This window comes from Eschscholzia californica, unplaced genomic scaffold (assembly GCF_041429995.1).
Source record: "Eschscholzia californica isolate CP2 unplaced genomic scaffold, dmEscCali1.0.p SCAF_3, whole genome shotgun sequence".
NCBI classification, from domain to species: Eukaryota; Viridiplantae; Streptophyta; class Magnoliopsida; order Ranunculales; family Papaveraceae; genus Eschscholzia; species Eschscholzia californica.
Window position 1 is genome coordinate 5666662 of NW_028238420.1, and position 20846 is coordinate 5687507.

The following is a 20846-nucleotide window of genomic DNA, read 5'->3' on the forward strand; positions in this document are numbered from 1 at the left end:
AGTTCTTTTGTCCAACTAGCAGTTCCAAAATTTGACGGGTATTATGATCGTTGGGCGATGCTCATGGAGAATTTCTTGAATTCTTTTGAGCTTACCTCCTCAACACTAATTAGTAATTGAGTTTACCCTCCTTCAATAATTAGTAATTGAGCTTACCCTCTTGAGTTTGGAATTTTCGGCAAAACTACGAAGAACATGTTTGACTTGGGATAATAAAATCATAAATTAAATAATGTACAAACAAAATCTATCTTTGCTAATCATATTACCTACCTAATCAAACAACAAAGTAAGGTGGAATAACTAAGAGGAATCATATTGAAGGATAATTGCTCTTCGTAGTCACATTTATTTAACGTACGCCAAACACAATATATGTGTTGATGAGCCTAAAAGGTTACCCTAAATAGGTCTACACCCGCAAGTGCACGGGTGTCAAGTTGTAATAAATTCCGGTAAGACCGGTTCGTTCCTCAGAGACTAGTTAAATATATTCTAAAACTAGGAAGTAATAAGATTTTTCAAATGTTTTGATTTTGGTTTTGAAGTGAATAAAATATTAAAATAAAATAACGGAAATGAAAATAAATACAAATGATACAAGGAACTCAAATGGGGGAGAGACCTAGGATTTTAGAATCCATCTTAACACGTATTAACAATGACTTAATCATGCATATCTTTTCTTATCACTCAAGTTTCGGTAACCTATCATACCGAACCCCGGAAAATTTTCGAGTTAAAGCCGACTGACCCTAAAGTTAAAACTCAAAGTATCGGAATATCGAACTCGCAACTATTATCTATCAATTAGTAAGCATGACTCATTAAAGAACTTAACCTAAACATGAACCATCAAATCAAAAGCATAGGTAATGAAGAAAAATTCGAATATTCGAAACTATGAAATTCTTACAACGTTTGAAACATTAAGATATTAAGCATAAAAATATATCATCGAAAATAACATGTTAAAACTTCATCCAAAACCTTAGACTAGAAAAATTAGTTACTCATGCTTATCAAAGATGTCATAAATATTCTCATGAAATAACAATCAAGTGAGAGGCGAAGAAAATCACCAAATCTGAAGCTCTTTGTTGATGTTAGATGAAGAAGATTAGTTGAAGAAATGGATTCTTTCTCTGTCTCTGTCGCTCTCTCTAAAGAAAATATGAATTTACTTCCAACAGAGAGGACAGGAAAAGAAACTCAATGATTCAATAGAAATAAATGACATTCAACCAACTCTCTGAAATTTTATTAAAAATGAACACCTCTCTCTTCAACTCTCTCTCACAAAGAGATGAATAAGATAAAGAACTCTTTGAGATTTCAATAACAGCAAAAGAGAAGAAGACAATCTCCTCCCATCTCTCTACAATCTTTGCTCTGAATTTTCTTCTTAATTTCTCTCTACAATCACTCTCTGTTATTAGAAGAAAAGATGATAGAAAGTCTCTCACAAACTCACTCTATCCTTCTCTAAAACTCAACAGAGAACAACATCAACTCTCTTTCTCTCTATCTCTCTCAATTTAAATCACTACTCTGTTTCTCTCTCTCTTTTTAAACAGAAACCATAACAACAAGAAGAAGAGAAAAGAAGATAGATAAATAAAACCGAAAATCAAATGTCAATTGTTTTCCGATTCTTCTCTCTTTTTCACTCTACAAATCACTCTTTCTCCATTTATAATTTCTTTCTCTCACTAAAAGAATTACAGAATAAGAAGAAGAAGAAAAGAAATAGATGAAGATAATGGTGTTTCTCTCTCTCTCTCTAATCTTTCTATTTGGTTGAGCTTAGAGATGGTCGTCCTTGACCCCCAAAACGAGATGATTTCTGCTCAGTTATGTCTCTGTTTTTATCCTCCCCTCATTCGGTTTTCTTTCTTTGTTAAGTTTTTAGAGAGAGAAAATATCTTCTCTCTCTAAAAACAGTAACTTCTTCTCCTCATTCTTCTTTCCATTCTTCTCTTCTTTTCTTTCCTCTTTCTAATCAGCTCGGTCTCTCACTGAAAATCAGAGAAGATTTCCATAGCCGAGCTGTCCCTTTGTGATATTTTCCCTTCTTCTTTTCAAATCGAGATCTATATTTCTCTAAATGGTTTTCAATCACTTTCTCAGTCTTCATGATTTCCAGCCAAGTTTCAATCTTTCAAAAATCTCTCTCCGTTTCTTTCTATTGATATCCCTCTCTCTCTCTCTATATTGTTGTTAAAATATTTCTCTAAATAAGACGAGAGAGAGAGAACAGATATTCTCTTTTAAATCTAGGCGGCAGAATTTCTTGGACCTCAAGTGATGCCGGTACGGTGTTTCGCAGGCTACTGAGATAAGATGCATCGCACGTCCAAGGACAAGAGATTGAAGGGTGAGTTCAGAAGCCGTCGGATTTAGTTTGTGCGTTCGAGGGGCTACTGAAGTAACGTGCATTTGTATACATCGGGTATGAGCCATCGCCAATCCCGAACATCATCCCGCAAACCCGACTGTGTACCGAAATTTCTTGTTAACGCTTGGGTGTGCGCCACGTGGCACTAAAGTTGATTTGGTCAACTAATTTTTCTCCCAACTTCGACTTGCACTATCTCCCTGATCCGGACTCCGATTCCACTTTCGCTTTCGCCGATAGATTCGTATTGGACTCTACTTTCACATGAGCACTACTATTTACCAGAATACCCTTGTCATTAAAATGACCAAAATGCCCCTCAAGTATGTCTTTATCACGATGTTTTTGCATTGAACTCCGTAAATGAGACCTGAGAAAGAAAATCAAACAAATCATCAGAGTAACCGCTCGAACCGGACTAACTAACCCGAGTTAAGAGATTCAAATGAGACATTTTCATGTCACATCAAATCATGTGTCTTTGTCAAAAATAGTAAATCTAAGGGGGTAAGCTCAATTACCCACTATTGAGGGAGAGTAAACTCAATTACCAATTAGTGATGAGGGGTAAACTCAAAAAACCCCATAATGAAATTCCGACAACAATAGCATGTACTCCTCTCGATGTTTCATAAAAGAAAAATATTGTAGATTTGAAATTGAAAGATCTGGATTTTGAAAGATTTTAAGACGAACAACTATATATTTCAAGCATCTTGCAGACTATCTTCAACATGAAAAATGAATACATCGGAAAACATATGGGATTCAATGAAGCAAATGTATCAAGGTACAAAAGGAAAGTGAAGGGTGTAAATTTGCAAGCACTTCACGAAGAGTCCGAAATTCTCCCATCAAGTTGGGAGAATCTTTGAGGTCGGATTGCTCGAAAAAATGCATGAGCAAATTGTCGTCGAAGTCATCGGGGAGGTGTGTCCGATATAACTGATGTAAAGTAATTGGCTAAAAAATACATGGAAGAAATTGATGCGGCCAAATATAAAGGTGCCAAAAAAAACCGAAGCTACGAGTGTCATTGGACCAAAATTTGAGGGATGGTGCGAAATAACCTTCCACCAATTTTTTGTCGCTTCGCCACAATCGGTCTACTTTGAGGGTCAAATCCATCGTTTAGGTCCTCAAAACGGACTTTTAGTAGTTTTTATCTATTTCTAGTACGTGTTTTAGTTATGTAATTTCTCATTTTCTTGAGATTCTAGCGTTTTAATTTCTTAGAAGTTGTTATTTGAATTTGATCAGGTCTAGGAAACCCTAAGGCTATATAGAGGGGATCTAATGGTTGTTTTATCCAATTAGTTTATTAATCCGTGGGTATAAAGCCCAAAATAATGTTCAAAAAGGGTTTAGGGTCAGATCTTCCAAAAAAAATGGATTTTTAGTCCTTTTGCTCTTGGGACTAAAAACCCTTAATATATATTACATAATTCCTTCCATGTCCCAGTCGTTTTTCGCAGGATTTTATATGTGGGTCCGGACAAAAAATTCAAACGGTTTAGTGTACCTTGATTTTAGGATAAATTTAGGAAAAAACGGATAGATTCTCACGCAATTTTCTCTCTTCTATAATCTGTTTAGAACAAAATCCAAACTTTTACAAATCAATTTTCTCTCTCTTCTTTACAGATTTAATATGGAGATTTATTAGCCAAAAATATGGAGATTTATTAGAAAAAAAATGGATAGAAACAAATCATAATTTCTCTCTCCTCTAAACAGATTTGGAAATCAAATTTTCTCTTTCACATTATCCGAATCAATCAGAAACCAAAATCCTAACCAAAGCCAAAACGTCATCACCATGGATATTTCCAAATCAATTTTCTCTCTTCTTTACAGATTTGGAAACCAAATCAATTTTCTCTATCTTACTATGTAATTTTTTTTCGATTCAAAACAATTTTCTCTCACTTGACTTTCAGATTTGAAAATAGTGTATAATCTAGGATCAATTTAGCGTGATTTGGGGGTTAATATACAAAATATATATATCACTTTCTCTCACTTAACTTTCAGTTTTGGAAATAGTATATTTTTCTGGGAACATTAAAGCAGCATTTGTTTTCGTTTTTACTCATACATAAATACACATCGAATACAAATTATGAAACAAATACGTAAATTATGTATTATTTATGACGATGAAACCATCATTTGTCAAGTATACAACGTAATTTATCAAATGTATTTGGGTATTGTTGAGTAAATTACACATAATTTCTTTTACATTACACATAATTTCTTTTACATTACACATCGTTTACATTCTGTTACAAAAAAAACGTACAAAATCTTCTCTGGTTCAATAATGGTGCCCATCCATGTTGCCCTATTGCTTGGGATGCCAATGGAGGGGGCCGAATATGAGGCTTTTCCAAGGAATCATGATCAAGATCCATTCAAGTGTGCATTTCTTATGAAATATTTCGAGGAACCAATCAACAAGTGATGGGCCTAAAAGGTTACCCTAAAAGGTCTCCACCCGCAAGTATACGGGCGTCAAGTAATAATTCCGGTAAGACCGGTTCGTTCCTCAGAGACTAAGTTAAATTAAATTCTAACCTTAAAACTATTGAGATTTAAAATTGGTTTGATGGTGGTAAAATAAAATAAATAAAATAAATAAAGAAATAAGTCGGTATTCAGAAAAAGGGAACCTAGGGTTTTCGAATCCGTCTTCCTAATAATTCTAACGACAATTTAATTTTGATCTAATTAGAGAGTTCTTTATATAACTCAGGTTTTAGTCCATGAACGGTCTAAAAACCCGGAAGATTTTATCGTTAAAATGGTAAAAACTTTAATGAATTTATCGAGAAAATAATTATTATGACTTCATCTAAAACCCTAGATATAAAAGACTTAGCTACTCATGCGAGAAACGATAAATATTTGAAGTAATATAAGAAAAAGAAGAAAGAAACTTAACTTTTCTGCGATTTTCCCACCAAACAGAGCCTAAGGAAGTGATTTCCTTCTGTTTTTCCAAGAATCTGCCAAACGCACCCTCTGGGAAAACGATTTTCTCATCTTCCCGGAAATGGTTTCCTCTCTGAGAAAATTATTTTCTCATCTTCTCCAACTCTATTTCTCTCTCTAACTTTCTGTTTCTTTCTCTCTTTCCACTAGAACTCTCTGTAATCTCTCTCTCTTAATGGAATCTATATCTCTCTCACCAAGAAAATAGAAGCAAATAAAAGAAAATCAAAATAACAAGATGAAGCTAATAGTTTATCTCAAAACCGAACCTTAATGTCTCTCTCACTTTCTCTCTTCCTCTGTAATCTCTTTCTCTCTCTCACTAAGAAACAAAGGTTACAAAAGAAAAATCAAAAATCAGAAATCAATAAGCTCTCGGTTTTCTCTCTCTCTCTTCCCTGTTTTCTTCTTTTAAAAACCGTGATCATCCTTCTCTGTTTTTCTGTTCTATAAAACTGATGATATCTCTCTCTCTGTAATCTTCTTTCTTATATAGACCAACCAAAACAAATCGAATCAAACCGACTCAGAAAATCTCTCTCCTTCCCTCTCTCCTTTCTGTTACGATTTTGACTTTAACCACATTCTCTCTCTACTATCTTCATTCAGTTATAAGATAACTTTGATCTCTCTCTCGGGTCCCTCTTGATGATTTCTAAGACTTGGTCAATCTTCTTCTTCAATTCTTCTCTCTCGGTTTCCCTCTCTGTTTTCTAAGAGAGAGAAATCCATAAGAAGAGATAAGAGAAGGAAGATAATTGCTTGCTGTGAATCTGATGTGGTGGGGTTGATTCGGTGTAGCGCAGAAAAGAAAAGAACAGTGCAACACACGCCTTGATGACCCCACGTGGCGCTGATTAGCTATGGAGCGCTAAATCCTAACGGGAGCACCGAACTATCTTGCGTTGCAGTACACGGGATCACACCCTGTAGTTGGTCCCGACATAACCATTGCGCCCACCACTAAACCGATAATTATACCTCTCCAATGGTTTCCGGCCATGTGTCTTTGAAGGTCCTAAGTTGACCTGATTTGACCGAACCTTTGACCTTGAATATTTTGCACAACCGGATTCCGATTCGACTTCCGTCTTCGCCGTTGGATTCGTCTTGGGCTCTACTCCTCATCCGAATACAGACGTGGACAAATCACCAGACTCAACAAATGACCAAAATGCCCCTCGTGTGTCTTTCTCCCGATTTCGTCTGTTTTTCACACTAAATTCCGTAAAAGACACCTGAGAAAGAAAACGAAGCAGTTTATCAGAGTAACGGCTCGATATGGACTAACTAACTCCAATTAAGAGATTGAAATGAGGCATTTTCATGACTCATCAACAAGTCAAGTAACAAGAACAAGGGTATTTCAAGTTTGATTTGCTTATTTTGATTTGATGATTCTTCCTGGAACTCCATCCGTGATAACAAATGGAGAGAGATTAATACATATAAATTATATAGAAACGTATATTATTTACAATAAATTACATGAACATTTACGTAAATTATATGTAATTTATTTCAAAGTACACGGGATTCACATATATAAGCGAAGTTGTCTAATAATGAAACGAGTACTGTTTTGAGATTAAAGCATACATAATGTTCCATAAATTACGTATAATTTATGAACAATAATATAATATTCATGATATTCGTGATAAAGTATATATAATTTGTCAGAAAATACATATATCATGTTCTCATTTTGAAAAACATCGTTGGGGGATGTTTGTATAATTTACTTTAAATTATGGTAATTTAAGATAAAGTAAATGTAATGTTAATTCTGTTATGAGAAACCGTACGAAAAATCACGTTTCATAAATCCGTACAGATTGAAAATCAGATCTGAAGAAAAATATGAATATCATACTTCGCATAATCTACAAATCTATAGATATCTGATATGATGATTGATTGCAACAATCAGTATACTCGATTTGTAGGATTCAGTAATGAAGGATTATCTCATCAAGATCAAAATCATTGATGAAATATTTAGAGAGAGAAAGACAATAATAACTTACTCGATTTGAAACAGAATCAGTAAAGAAGAATTTTGTTTACCTGATTAACAATTAAGATGATGATTTCCAAAAGATCTAATAAATACAGAAAGTGTTTTACCTGATTAACGATGAAGAAGATGATTTCAGCAGCTCTAATGAATCAGAAACAAATGCTCAGATTTAATGGAGTATTTTCAGACGATTAAGATGTAGAGAGAGAGATAGAGAGAAAACCAGAAGGTTTCGGTTACTAAATATAATGAAAATCACGGTTTCTTTGTTTATAAACGTGATTGGAGAGAGAAATTGAGAGATAAAAATGGAAAAAATATTTGGTGAATATGAAGATAAATGTGTTTTTATATTTAAAGAAGGTTAGTTTAGGTATTAAAATTTATTTTATATTCTAGGGTGTGTGTTTTCTCTCTAGATGTATCCAAATGGACTAGATATCTATTTGTATTAATATTTTGGTTTTTATACCCTTTTTGGGATCAGAGAGAATTAAAAGTGTTATTAGGGCCCGTTTTTTGGGCCATACACCAAAAAATTCTTCAGTATTTTATTTAATCTTCTTAGTTTCTGTTGATATTAAAAAATGACCTTCCGTTATATTAGCATGAAACAGGGACTTGATGCATGACATCGTCCGTTATGATCGAATATTTTGGTAAGGTGATTGAGATTCCTTTGGTCAGCTCTTTGCTCCTGCTCCTTGCTCCAACTATTGATTTTTGAGGGGAAAACCTGTAAAGAGTTCGAAAACCACTCTGACGCTCAAGACAGTCAACAGGTTCTTTGCAGTAAAAGATTGAATATTGATTGAACCTTTTGGGAAGGGGAGGGGGGGCGAGGTATGGGAACTCAGTGTAAAGTGTTTGTGTGTTCCACCTGTCTTGTGAAAGACGATGGGGGGCCCTTTTATAAGCTGAGGTAGGCCGACTGTGATTAGACGGTCTAGATGAAGCGGTTGTGATCCACCATTCAGGGAAGTTTCCCACTGTTCGTGGTTAGGGTTTTCCTTGTATTTATCTCGTATCTAGGATAAACAGAAGTTCCTAAGTTCAAGGATCCTTCGTAGATATCCTACTGAGGTGATAAATCTTCTAGGAGATGTTTCCTCCTTTGAGACTCTTGAAGTCCAAACTTACTTAAACACTTAAGATATGTAGCCGACTGGAATCTTTAAAGAGATTCCGGGATATAGTCGGTAAGTTGTTGGCGCACTTCTGCCTCCCCAGTTTAGGGTGTGAGGCATCGGCCTAACTTACGCGAACCCCCCTCATTCCTTTGAAGACTCCAGAGCTGATCTGTCTGTGCAGGGGGCGAAACAAGTCTGATACCTCTAGCCGACTTCCCAGTTAGGGGCGTACGTGGTGGAGTGTTGAGGGTTTATCTGTTCTGTTAACTTAAGCCGGGTTGACCCGTTAGACTTCAGGTCTGTTCTTGACTATTTGACGTTAGTCAACGTCTGGACAATTTATGCATCATCAGTTTCGGTTTCATAGTCTTTAGACCACGATCCAAGGCTTTTTATGAGTTTTTCGTTGCGTCAACTCTTCCGCTTGAACCCTGATATGTGAGGTTGGTAGTTTGGTACAAGCATCCTAGGCACTTTGAACCCCACGCTGGCCTAGAGGCAATCAAAAAAGAAAATCGAACCAACTGTAGTAAATACTCTACTTTGGTCTAGGAACAACGGAGGGAGGACTTCTGAAGTTAGTTCGGTACCTTGATCCATACTCTACCTCGAGGCAAGAGGAAATGTGGATCTATGTCAGGCTTCACAACCTAAGCCTTGATCTGACGTTAAAACTCATGGCAGGAAGATTAACCAGAGTGAATTCGGTACCTCCAAGCTTCGCTGTGCTTGAAGGACACACCAATGACGTGGAAGGCCAAGACAAGCAAATATCCACTTTTCATAGACAAAACCGTTTTGTGTTAGAATGTCAGTGTTAGAAGGTTCATACTCATAAGATACTATACTCTAAACCACTATCCACATGTGGCTACCATCACGACCGGTGTCTTCCACAAAAATAGATTCAAAGTCCGAACTTAGAAATGACATTTAGTCCCCTTTAAGGACAATTGATATGCTTATATAGGTTTTGATGAGTTGCAGCAATGCACGACTTAGATGACCGAGAAAACCACTTTTCGACATCATCACAAATGATATTCCGTTTAGCAAGTGTTATCAGTTATAATGTTAAAAAAGTAAACCCCCTTTAAAAATTTCACTAAAATCAGGAAGATACCCTTCCCACTCGTATATCCCTTTCTTTTATCACAAGATTATGTATCTTGAACGACATATTTTCAGAATCTATTTTTGTGGATATTTCGTATGTATTATGAACTATCATTACACATTATGACAAAAAAAGTATTTTATTCGTCAACTTCAACTAGAAAATCGCTTTTCTTTGTAAACGAAGTTTTTTTTTTCCAGAAAGATTTAGTTTCTCGCTTATAATATGTTATGCACATGGAATAATACGTTACAAACAAACACGATCAGATACTATGTTATCGAACGCGTCGCCTAGGTGTACTAGGGGTTCAAAGCGAAAATTTATTAACCGTGCAAATTCCCTTTATTTCTATGATTGGTGACTAAGAGTGCTTAGGCGAGCGCCTTTTGTGGACTAGGGTAGGGGTCGGAATAGGGCGGGTATGGGCGTCCATGGACATTTGAAGCATCGGGTCGAACGGGTCGGACATTAAATTTCAATGGCTATGAGGGTAAGCGGGTTAATCGGGCGGACAATTTTAAAATTCGTCTTGTCCATTATCCGTCCAAGTCCATTAAGAAGCTCGGACAATTCGGGTATAGGCGGGCGGGTAGCACGTAAGCTCATGACTTGAAAAAATTCACTTTTTTCTTTCTTTTATAAAGTCTCCAAACACCTTTCCTAATTCTAAAGAGCCAATTTGGGATTAAAACTAGACATTATTTGTGTTGTTTTTAGGAATTTAATCTCATATTGATAACTAATGAAGAATTCTCATGAGGTACAATATAAACTTATCCCTATCTTTGCTCCTTCAAAACCAAACACTACTTCAGTAAGCTATTAGGAAGGTGGCCAATACGCGGACAATCGTTTTTTTTGTATGGACAACTATTTTATATGGATAACCAAAAAAATAATTTTTTTATATGGACACCCGTTTTAAGGGGACAACTCTCTCTCTATTATTAACCCAAGTCCTCTTAAAATTAGATGTATTATTTTAAATCCTCCCTCTCCATAAACCCTAAACTAGTTTAGTCTTCTTTTTCCTACTACTTGATCTTTACCACCAACATCCAAATTTCTAGAAAGAGCATAGTCCTTGGTTTATGTTGGTCAAATAAAATAACTAGGGAATGACGACACTTTATCTTTGATCACACTTGAAATTACAGTAGAGAGAAAGAGGGAAGGTGAGAGTAGAGAGAGAAAGAGATAGGTGGTAGAGTGATGACTGAGAATTGGATTCGGTTACAAATAGCAAGGAATGAAATTTTTAGTGATTTGAGGGTTTCTCCATCTTTTGCTTCATACCCTAAGCATCCCCACGACCCTCCCCTACCAATTCGAAGGTTAATTTGTTTCCTTCTTACTGTAATTCAAATCAATTAAAACTATACAACTGGGATTTAGATCAAATAATTAGTTAATATGTTTAATTGTTTGGGTACTGCTTAAATCTATTGATACCTGAAAGTCGGTAATTGGTTATCAATAGCAGTGACTGTTTCGAGAGTTTCTCTATTGTGATGCTTAGAGGGTTTAAAACTTTCAGAGGGTTTTGCAGCTTTCAGGAGTTTCTCCATTGTGATGCTGTCTCCATTGTGATACTTTCTTGTTGAAATTTAGTTAGCGAGAAGAAGAAGCCAGCTATTATGGCTATGGGAATGGAGTAAGGAGTAAGAATAAGAGTACGAAGTAAGAAAGTAAGAAGAAGAAGAAGAATATGATGAAGAAGAAGAAGATATATTAGGTTTCAACTATTATTTTGGTAATAGTCCACAAATTAGGAACTCTTGATATTTAAGACTTTATGGAGTTGTCCCCTTATTAAATTAGGCCACCGTTTCGGGGAAAGCAGAAAAGTTTCCGGGGAAGACGGTGGAAAACCAAAAAAATTTAATCCAAACGCACCTTATCTCTCTTCTCTCTCTTCTCCGGCTAACCCTCTCTCTTCGGCCACCGCCGACCGTCTCTCTCTCTCTATCTCTCTTCTCTTCTATCTCTCTTCTCTTCTATCTCTCTTCTCTTCTATCTCTCTCCTCTCTCTTCTATCTCTCTCTCTCTCTTCTCTGTATCTCTCTCTTCTCATTGTCATTCTCTAAACTGAAACCACACCCTCTCTCTCTTACTGCCTCTCTCTCTCTCTCTCTCTCTCTTTCTTGGTAAGTTTCAATCTTCATCATATCTGCCTTATTCTTCCATGTTCCAAGTTTCAGAATTTATTTATTTCTCTGTTTTTCTTCTTCTTTTTCTTGGTAACTACATCTTTTTGTCTCTGTATATCTCTGATCTTGTGAATCACTTTGTTTTTTTTTTCAGGAAAAATGAAATCCAATCTACAATGGAACTTCATAACTCACCTCCTACTAAGATTGCTCGTTTTACAAACAACACTGGTAAGTACAATCTAGTTCTCCCTCCAATCTTTTTCTCTTTCTTCATGAAGTAGATAGATCTAAATGATATTGTGATTTGTGGGTTTGTTTTGTTTTGTTTGATGATTTGAAGGGGAAGGAAAAGTGACCACCACCTTTAGTAAAACTTGATCTTGGGCTTGGTGATTCTGGTGCTCTTAGTAGTAGTAGTAGCCATGAAAGGACTGGTTTTACATTCCTTCAGAGAGGGAGTAGAGAGAGAGAGAGAAAAAGATGGAAGAGAAAGAGGTAGAAGAGAGAGAGAGAGAGAAGAGATAGAGAAACAGGTGAAGAGAGAGAGAGAGAGAAAAAGGGATGAAGAGAGAGAGGGTCGCCGGCGTTAATGGTAGATGCTGCCGGAATTCGGTGGAGCCGTGGAGGTCGCCGAAGTTCTAATTGAGGTATTGGAGAAGAAGAAGAAAAAATAAAAAAGGTGATGTTTGAAGGAAACAAAAAGAATTTGTTTCCACCCAAAAATTATTGCCCCGGAAACTTCGTTGATTTTCCCGTAACACTGGCCTTAAATTAAAGTCAATTAAGTCAAGCATAGTTGACTCGCATCGGACCCGAAAATAGTTGTTCATATAAGAAATACGGTTGTCCACGTATTGGCCACCATTAGGAATTCTCATTGCAAAACAATGCATTGGGTTCATATGGTTGCCCTTAAACATATTGTTTACCATCTTAACTCTCTTAGCGACATGGGCTATTGGGCTTCATCAACCCAAAAAGTTGATGTAATTTAGTTGGTCATCATTGGACCACGTTAAGTGGGTGCGGACGTGGGGTGCGCAGGTGGAGGTTTTAACCCATGCCCGTCCACCAAAACTTACTGGCTGGACGGATTGTGTCCGAGACGGGCGCGGGCGCCCATGGTCCTCATTGGGCTCGGGTGCCCGTGGGCGGGCTCATGGGCAGAATTCCCACCCCTAGCCCTGGGGAAGCGCAAGACCATATGAAAGCGATGATGGGTGCCTATATGAAAAATGAAAAGTTAAGTCCAACTGTTTAAACCCAGTCAACCGAACTCCGAACACATCGAAATCAGTTTCTCTCTACCCTTGGCCCTAATCGATCAAAACGGTATAGAGAGAGAGAGAGAGGGGAAGAACACTTCAACCTTCATCTCCTTCTTCTTCCATTTGCTGTCTTAATCGAACTTAAGGTATTTCCTTTTTGCGTTTTCATAATCTTCCTGAGTTCTAGTTCTTGTCTTCACTTCTCCTAGGGTTTTGAATATTAATGAATTCAGTCTCCCACAACAAGCAGCATAGTGAAGTTATAGGACGTTGATAAGAACAAATAAGAAGAGGCAATTATACTTCTTCAACTAGATTTTGTGAAATATTAGATGGTTTGCACTTATGAATTAGAGATTACCAAATATGAATTGGTGCACAGAAGATGAAACAAGAGAGGCAGGTACTGCCTTTGCTAGAAGCTGTTGCCTAGGCCAGAAGCTTGTGGCCTTGCCTCACGCCTAATACAACATAAGGCCCTTCCTTCACTGAATGGGTTCGGAGAAACCAGACGTTAGACAGCCAATCAGACCCTTTCACAGGGTTTAGGGTTTCACAACTTGCGTTATTCAAACAAATGATCAATTTCCTTTCAGATTTTAATCATTAGGATTACGATGGAAAGTAGGGTCATATAGAGCCATCGCCAGGTTATGGCATTTCCTTTTCGTCACTTCAAATCAACGTTAGTTTACGGTGTAATGTAATTTTAGTTTGAGATAATTTTAAAGAAAGTTGTTTAATTTTTGGATCTGCCACCACAACTAACACTATCACCATAAGCACAAAAAAAAAGAAGGCTAAAATTTCTTTGGGAAGTTATCGTGCTTATCACATCTTGATGCCTTGTAATGACTAACGTAGATCGTAGTCGATTTCTCGAAAAGAAAAGAATGACTCTGATAAGTAACCAATGAGGGGTGCCTATATGCAAAAATGAAAACGTAAAGTTCATAGCTTGTCGCCTCGTCTCGTCTCACGCCTAATAGAACATATGGCCCTTCCTTCACTGATCGAGTGGGTTCAGAAAAGACCAGACCTAAGCCAGTCAATCAGAGCCTTTTACAGGGTTTAGGGTTTCGCCATTTGCGTTATTCAAAATATTGATTAATTTCCTTTCAAATTGTAATCACTAGGATTTAGATGGAAAGTAGTAGCAGTAACAACAATGCCAATTACAAGAACAACAATCGCTGGAGAGCGGAAGAAGCCATTGCTGGCAATGTAGAAGCTCTTGAAGCTCTTAGAGAACTCATCATCTTCCCTATTCACTATTCTAAAGAGTCCCAGAAACTGGGCCTCAAAGTGAGATACTCCTCCTCCTTAATTTTTCTCACCTGTGACAATCTCCATAATCAATTGCAGTTAGTAAATTATGCAATTTTTACTAAATGGTCTAATTAATTTGAACTCCAGTGGCGTAGAGGATTACTTCTGTACGGTCCTCCTGGCACCGGAAAGGTATGTAAGTTAGGGTTTACTTCATTCGGAAATGTTAGGAGATTTTTATTAAATCCTTTTTGTTTTCAGACAAGCTTGGTCCGTGCTGTTGTTCGAGAATGTAACGCACATTTGATTGTGATTAGGTAAAATGGGGTTCTAATTAATAAAATTTTCATCTTAGTTTGATTTAAGCTCTTGAATTACTTTCGAATTTTAGTTCACATGTTGAAACCTTTTTGAAATTTGTGGGATTTGTTTTGCAGTCCTCATTCTGTTCATAGAGCACATGCGGGAGAAAGTGAGAAGATTTTGCGCGAAGCATTTGCGGAAGCAGCATCTAATTCATCTTCGGGCAAGCCATCGGTTATTTTTATCGACGAAATTGATGCACTTTGTCCACGTCGTGATTCGAGGTAAATTATAAAATCAAGTGAATCTAGATGTTCTTTTTCGGATTTTTGCATCTTACTATCTTTATTCTATACTAATATGCGAAGTCGCTAACAACTACCTCTTTGTATACCATGACCTGTTAACTTCATACTTACTTTAAGTTAATTTCCTGCCAGGTTATAAATAAACAAGGTTCACATACACTTTTATGCAAATATGCATTCATTTGTAATAATCTAATTTTCATTCAAATCAAGAACAATTTTGAAATGTAAAAAAACCTTCATTTGAGTGTCACATGTTCTTCTAATATCTAGTTTTTGGAAAGTAAGATTTTAACGAAAAGTGACAGCTGTAGTGGTTGTTATAACGATTAGCCACATGGAAATATGCTGCATTGTATTAAAAGTGGAATAAAAGCTGTTGCAATTGTAAGGGTCAAATTCCAAAAAAAAAAACAGTGTGAATGTTGTTTAGTTGTTAATGTTTCAAAAGAACGATAGGAGTGTTTTGTACACGTCGGAGCATCTGACATGCTGACCCAAATCACTCTAATGGATAAGCTGAAAGATTCAGGAAAACATTGTTGATGAGATGGTTGAGTGATGTTGATCTGAAGTCAAATATTATTCATTAATAGTGCTCAGTGCATCTTCAATGATGTAGGCTATTTCTCGAATTTATGAAGTATCTAGGATACGGGGGTATGAAAGGAGAAAGGATGTGTTTGAAGAGCTTGTCATTTTTTTTTATTGGAAATGAAGAAGAATAATATTCTTCCCTTCAAAGGAAAAGAAGACCCTGTAAGGTGTTTGGATCACTTTGAACAGTATAATAAGTTCAACGTTTCTTCAATGCAGGAGAGAGCAGGACATTAGGTTAGCGTCTCAACTCTTCACACTGATGGACTCGCTTAAGCCATCACCAACATCTCCTTCTCAAGTTTTTGTTGTGGCCTCGACAAACAGGTAACTCAAATAAATACAGTTGAAGTCAGTTGCATGAATATCGTGAAGTCAGTTGCATGAATATCGTGAAGAATCCTCTTTAGCCTCCCTCCTTGTGTCTGTGTTGTATAGTTCTTTTGTTAATATTAATTCAAATTTTCAAAAAAAAAAAAAGAAGTCAGTTGCATGACATTTATTTTGTACTTCCAAGTTCCAACTTTTTGCAAGTTTTTAATTGAATTGACTCTTTGTATGTCTTTATTAAGGGTGGATGCAATTGATCCAGCATTACGAAGATCAGGGCGTTTTGATGCTGAAGTTGAAGTAACAACTCCTACTGAAGCTGAACGCTTTCAAATCCTCAAGGTATGGTGCAAATCAATCATCTTAAAGTAATCTTAAACCTTAGCAATGTTAATTTTCTCATAAAGGCCAGCTACAGAGCTACTAATGATTTTAATCTTCTCAATGCTACTCTTTATTGACTTTGGTCAACTATTCATGTTGAACTGATACACGAGCTTTCATGTTTTAAGCTCTATGATGTTTTTGTTAAATTCGTTTCAGCTTTACTCAAGAAAACTTCCTTTGGACCCCAGTGTCGACCTACAAGCTGTAGCCGCATCTTGCAATGGATATGTTGGTGCTGATTTAGAAGCTTTATGTCGGGAAGCTGCAATCTCTGCAGCAAAGAGGTCCTCTGATATAACTGAAGATGGTCCCACTCCTATGTGTAACTTAATAATGGATGACTGGAAATATGCAAGGTCAGTGGTAGGTCCAAGCATAACAAGAGGTGTTACAGTGGAGATCCCGAAGGTGTCATGGGATGATATTGGGGGGCTAAAAGATTTGAAGGTCTAACTTTTTTCCTTTGGCCTGCTCAACCTTTGAAATAATAGAGATTTTGACATACTTTTATCCAATTGCTTTGAACAGAAGAAACTTCAGCAAGCAGTTGAATGGCCGGTCAAGCACGCTGCTGCATTTGCTAGATTAGGGATATCACCAGTTCGAGGTGTTCTTCTACATGGACCTCCGGGGTGCTCAAAGACTACCCTTGCCAAAGCTGCAGCTAATGCTGCCCAAGCATCTTTTTTCTCCTTGAGGTTTTGCTTCTTTTCCTTCTTTTTGGCTTTGGATATATTGGTTTGAACTCAGAGTTTGACCCAGATGAGGAAATAATTATTTCATGGAACATTTTACTAGTGACAGATTAGTGAATGCTCGTTTACCGAACGAGCAACCAAGTTAGTGGGTTTACAAGAAATTGTAGGTCAAAACCTAAATGAGTTAAGTTCTACGCTTCTACTTCTAGTTTAAGGACCTTATATAGTTGCATTAGATTGTGTTAGCTCACCGTGCAAATGTTAAGTTTATTTTTGTCAAACTCCCTCGAAGTTTGGTTTCCATTCAGTATTTCAGTTTTCCTTCCATTTCCTTGAATGAAGTTTATGACCTTCAGTCCAAAAATGTAGTTTTTGTGAAAAATATTATTTCTTGTGTATTTTTTTTCTTAATTTATATTGTGATACCACTTGTTACTTGTTAGTATGAACAATTGTCATATTCATTGTCTTTTGAACTTGCACAAATATGCTCCAGTGGTGCAGAACTATATTCAATGTATGTCGGTGAAGGAGAAGCCTTATTACGTAACACATTTCAGAGAGCTCGCCTTGCAGCACCAAGTATAATATTCTTCGATGAGGCTGATGTGGTTGCTGCCAAGCGGTAAAGAAATTGAAACTTATAATCTTCAATGGGATTATGTGAAATTCATCGATTTAAAGTACTAAAGAGATGTAATTATCTCTGCTTAAGCTTACTTTTTGTTTGTAGCTGATAAATTCATAGAGCAAAGAAGAGTGAACCTACGGATTTCTTATGTGTGAAAAACTTTGTTAATCCCACCAAGTAGATTCGGTTAAGGAAACTTATCAGAGTTTATAACCAGAATCAGCCAGTATTTCAGTGCATATGAAATCTATCCAGTACTTCCCCCTTCTGCCTGAGACTGTCAACCTCTTATAGGTTTTCTACTGGGTGTCTTATACGAAATCTATCCAGTTCTTCTCCCTTCTGCCTTGCTTGCAGTTCCTTATGACCTTATCTAATGCACCTGATTAAAATTATGGCAGAAGTGGTAGCAAAAGCAACAATGTTGCAGTTGGAGAGAGACTTTTATCTACCTTGCTAACCGAAATGGATGGCTTAGAGCAGGCTAAGGTAAGATTTCTAGATTACTCCAAAAATTAGTCAGATCAGATTTAAAACAAAGTCACCTCATTCACCAATTTGAGTACCAACTTTTTTTCCTTTTTTTTGGTGGGCCCATCCATTTATAGGGAATTCTTGTATTGGCTGCCACAAATCGTCCTCGCTCCATCGATGCTGCACTTATGCGTCCTGGTCGTTTTGATTTGGTATAAACAATTTCTATATTCTTTAGATATCACTTCTCTGCTTCTATATTCCACTACATTTTGATTTTTTTCAATATTGTTCGCCTCTTTGTCACCTCGGCCCAAGCCCGAAATACAGGGTCTTGTTTACGGCAGAGGCACCACAAGCCCACCCAAAAGTCTTGAGCTTGTACTTACAGTCCAATCTCCGGACATTCTCCCAAGGGATGTAGGATATTACATTTTTAAACCAAAGAGACGTGATTTATTACCGGGTGATTCTTCTTATTTTTTCAAACCTACCTGACTTGATGATTTTTACGAACTTTTAGGTACTATATGTTTCACCACCAGATTTAGAATCTCGGTACGAAATATTACGTGTACATACACGTAATATGGAAGTAGCTGACGATGTCGATCTAAGACAAGTTGCGGAAGAAACTGATCTCTTCACAGGTGCTGAACTAGAAGGTCTTTGTAGAGAAGCTGGAATGGTGGCTTTGAGAGAAGACATTTCTGCCGCAGTTGTTCGTAATCGACATTTTGAAACAGTCCGAGAATCGTTAAAACCTGCATTAACCAGAGAAGAATTGGACAAGTATGCCTCTTTTATGAAGAACCCTTATTTGGGATCTATTGAGCAACAGTGCAGTTCAGATACCAAACAGAACAACAAGGTTAGGAAAAACCTGCTAAATCCATTAAGTGTTGGATTAGTAGGCGTAATACTAATCTCAGTCGGTTCATATTTTGGTTCACATTTTCTAATAAATTTGGATCATAAAGCAAATCAGATAGCAGTGACATGAATAAAAGGGGTCGATTGAAGCTATTGTGGTTACTTGGTAGGGTGTTAGATAAGTTTTCACATAGATCATCTTTCAATTTGAATATGGAGTAAATTAGTAGAATGGTGAGTCTTTGGGTTGATCCCTATGAGAAAGGTGTATGATAAAGATGGTAATAGTGTGTCATTTAAGATCAATTTTGATTTGGATAATTATAGTTTTTATTTGTATGAAAGGACAAATTTTGTCTGAATAATAGGAGGTTGAGTATAGGTAATTTATGGTTAGTCTTAGGGTTTGGTCCTTACTAAGAGCAACACATTATTTAGAGATGTTAGCTGGTTGCTGAAGCACAAGGAGCCCTTTGTTTTCCAGATATGACACGGAATATACTAGAGAAGTAGATATTATAAAGTTCGTTTTTTTGTTGTGTATTATTCCACGAAGTTCATTTAATCAAAACAAAAAAATATTCTATGCTCTCATCGGCTTGTTTAAAGCGACTCTAATGTGGTTATTGGGATTATTAAGGGAAGGGCTCGAGCTTCCACCATGTTTGCTGTAGGCCCCGAGGTTAATAAAAAATTGTGAGGAGGTCCTGTGTGTAATCTTGGGGCCTACAACAATTGGACATGAGGCTTTTAGCCCTTGTAAATTAATAGGTTTCTTTCAACTTGCACCAAAAAAAAAGAAGGATTTTGTGAGTATGGTTCTCAGAGTAGAGCCAACTCATCCTTAACAAAAAAAAACAAAAAAAAGAGTAGAGCCTACTCTTTTTTGAAGGGTGAATTTGTCCTTGAAACTGTGTCTAATTTTCATACTACAAAATTAGATAGGTAAGCAAGAGGTCTAGAGTTCGAACCACCAAACCTACATGTTTTGTCGACAAATTTTGGTTGAAGTGATAAGTGGTTCAGTCTTCCACGCGAAAAGTCAAGAATTCGAGGCATGCTGACAGTTCAAAGAAAAGATTGGTAAGCAAATGAGCAAAAATACAAATACAAAACGCGATCTGGCTTGGTTAAGTTATTTTTCTCCTTTGAAGGCCTGACTTATTGGGGCCGACTACATTACCTTTCAGTCGTACCATTTAGCAGTTTCCATCACTGAGAGTTATATACATGTGGACTCTGTGGACTCAAGAGAGTGGTTGTTTTGATGTTGTTGACTTGTTGTAACAGCCTCGTGCTAACAATCCTTGATTGGAGTGATAAGAGGTATAATCTTCCACCTAGAGATCAAGGGTTCGAGACACACGCTCAACGATTAGAAAAAAAGAACAATTTGCCTCGTCAATAATTTTGAATGGTCAACGTATGTACAAATAGGAACTCTGGAACGTCAACGCAGACAATACTCACCAAAGTCCCGATCCGTGAGGTTCACTTCAGTTCATCGTCTATAAATCGTCCACCCTATTAGTTCTTCCTCTGTTCTTTGATTCGTCTTTTCTAGGGTTTCCTCTTAGGACAAGTCTTTAATCCAATCTTCTCATTTTCTTTCCTATTGATCATTACCCACTTTATGATTTTTGATTTGTCAACTCTGTTGACTCAAAATTTAGAAAAAGTCCGTTGTTAGGGTTTCTTGATCCGAATATCTTCTCTCAGTGGAGCTTCTTCTTTGCTCAATTGACGAGTTTGATTTGGCTATGAATTCTAGCTATTACTGGTAAGAGTTCTTCTAATCTCCGAAATTTCTTTTTGTTCTTGGTTAATTCCTTCGTGAAATTCTCTTGAAATGCAATACCAGCTTCTGAATCTTTATCTACGGGAATT

At 36.8% G+C, this 20846-nt stretch overlaps 1 protein-coding gene across 1 annotated transcript; it reads left to right on the forward strand.

Annotated features, from left to right (window-relative positions):
- The first annotated feature begins 13076 nt into the window (after nt 1–13076).
- On the forward strand, nt 13077–19505 carry CDC48B (cell division cycle 48B). The gene is made up of 13 exons (XM_086672492.1): nt 13077–13235; nt 14226–14394; nt 14506–14550; nt 14620–14675; nt 14796–14945; nt 15786–15893; nt 16139–16238; nt 16440–16730; nt 16812–16981; nt 17478–17606; nt 18014–18101; nt 18221–18298; nt 18610–19505. The coding sequence occupies exons 2-13, from the start codon at nt 14233–14235 to the stop codon at nt 19087–19089; spliced, it is 1857 nt and encodes a 618-aa protein (XP_086528618.1). The 5' UTR covers nt 13077–13235; nt 14226–14232; the 3' UTR covers nt 19090–19505.
- Nucleotides 19506–20846: the final 1341 nt, after the last annotated feature.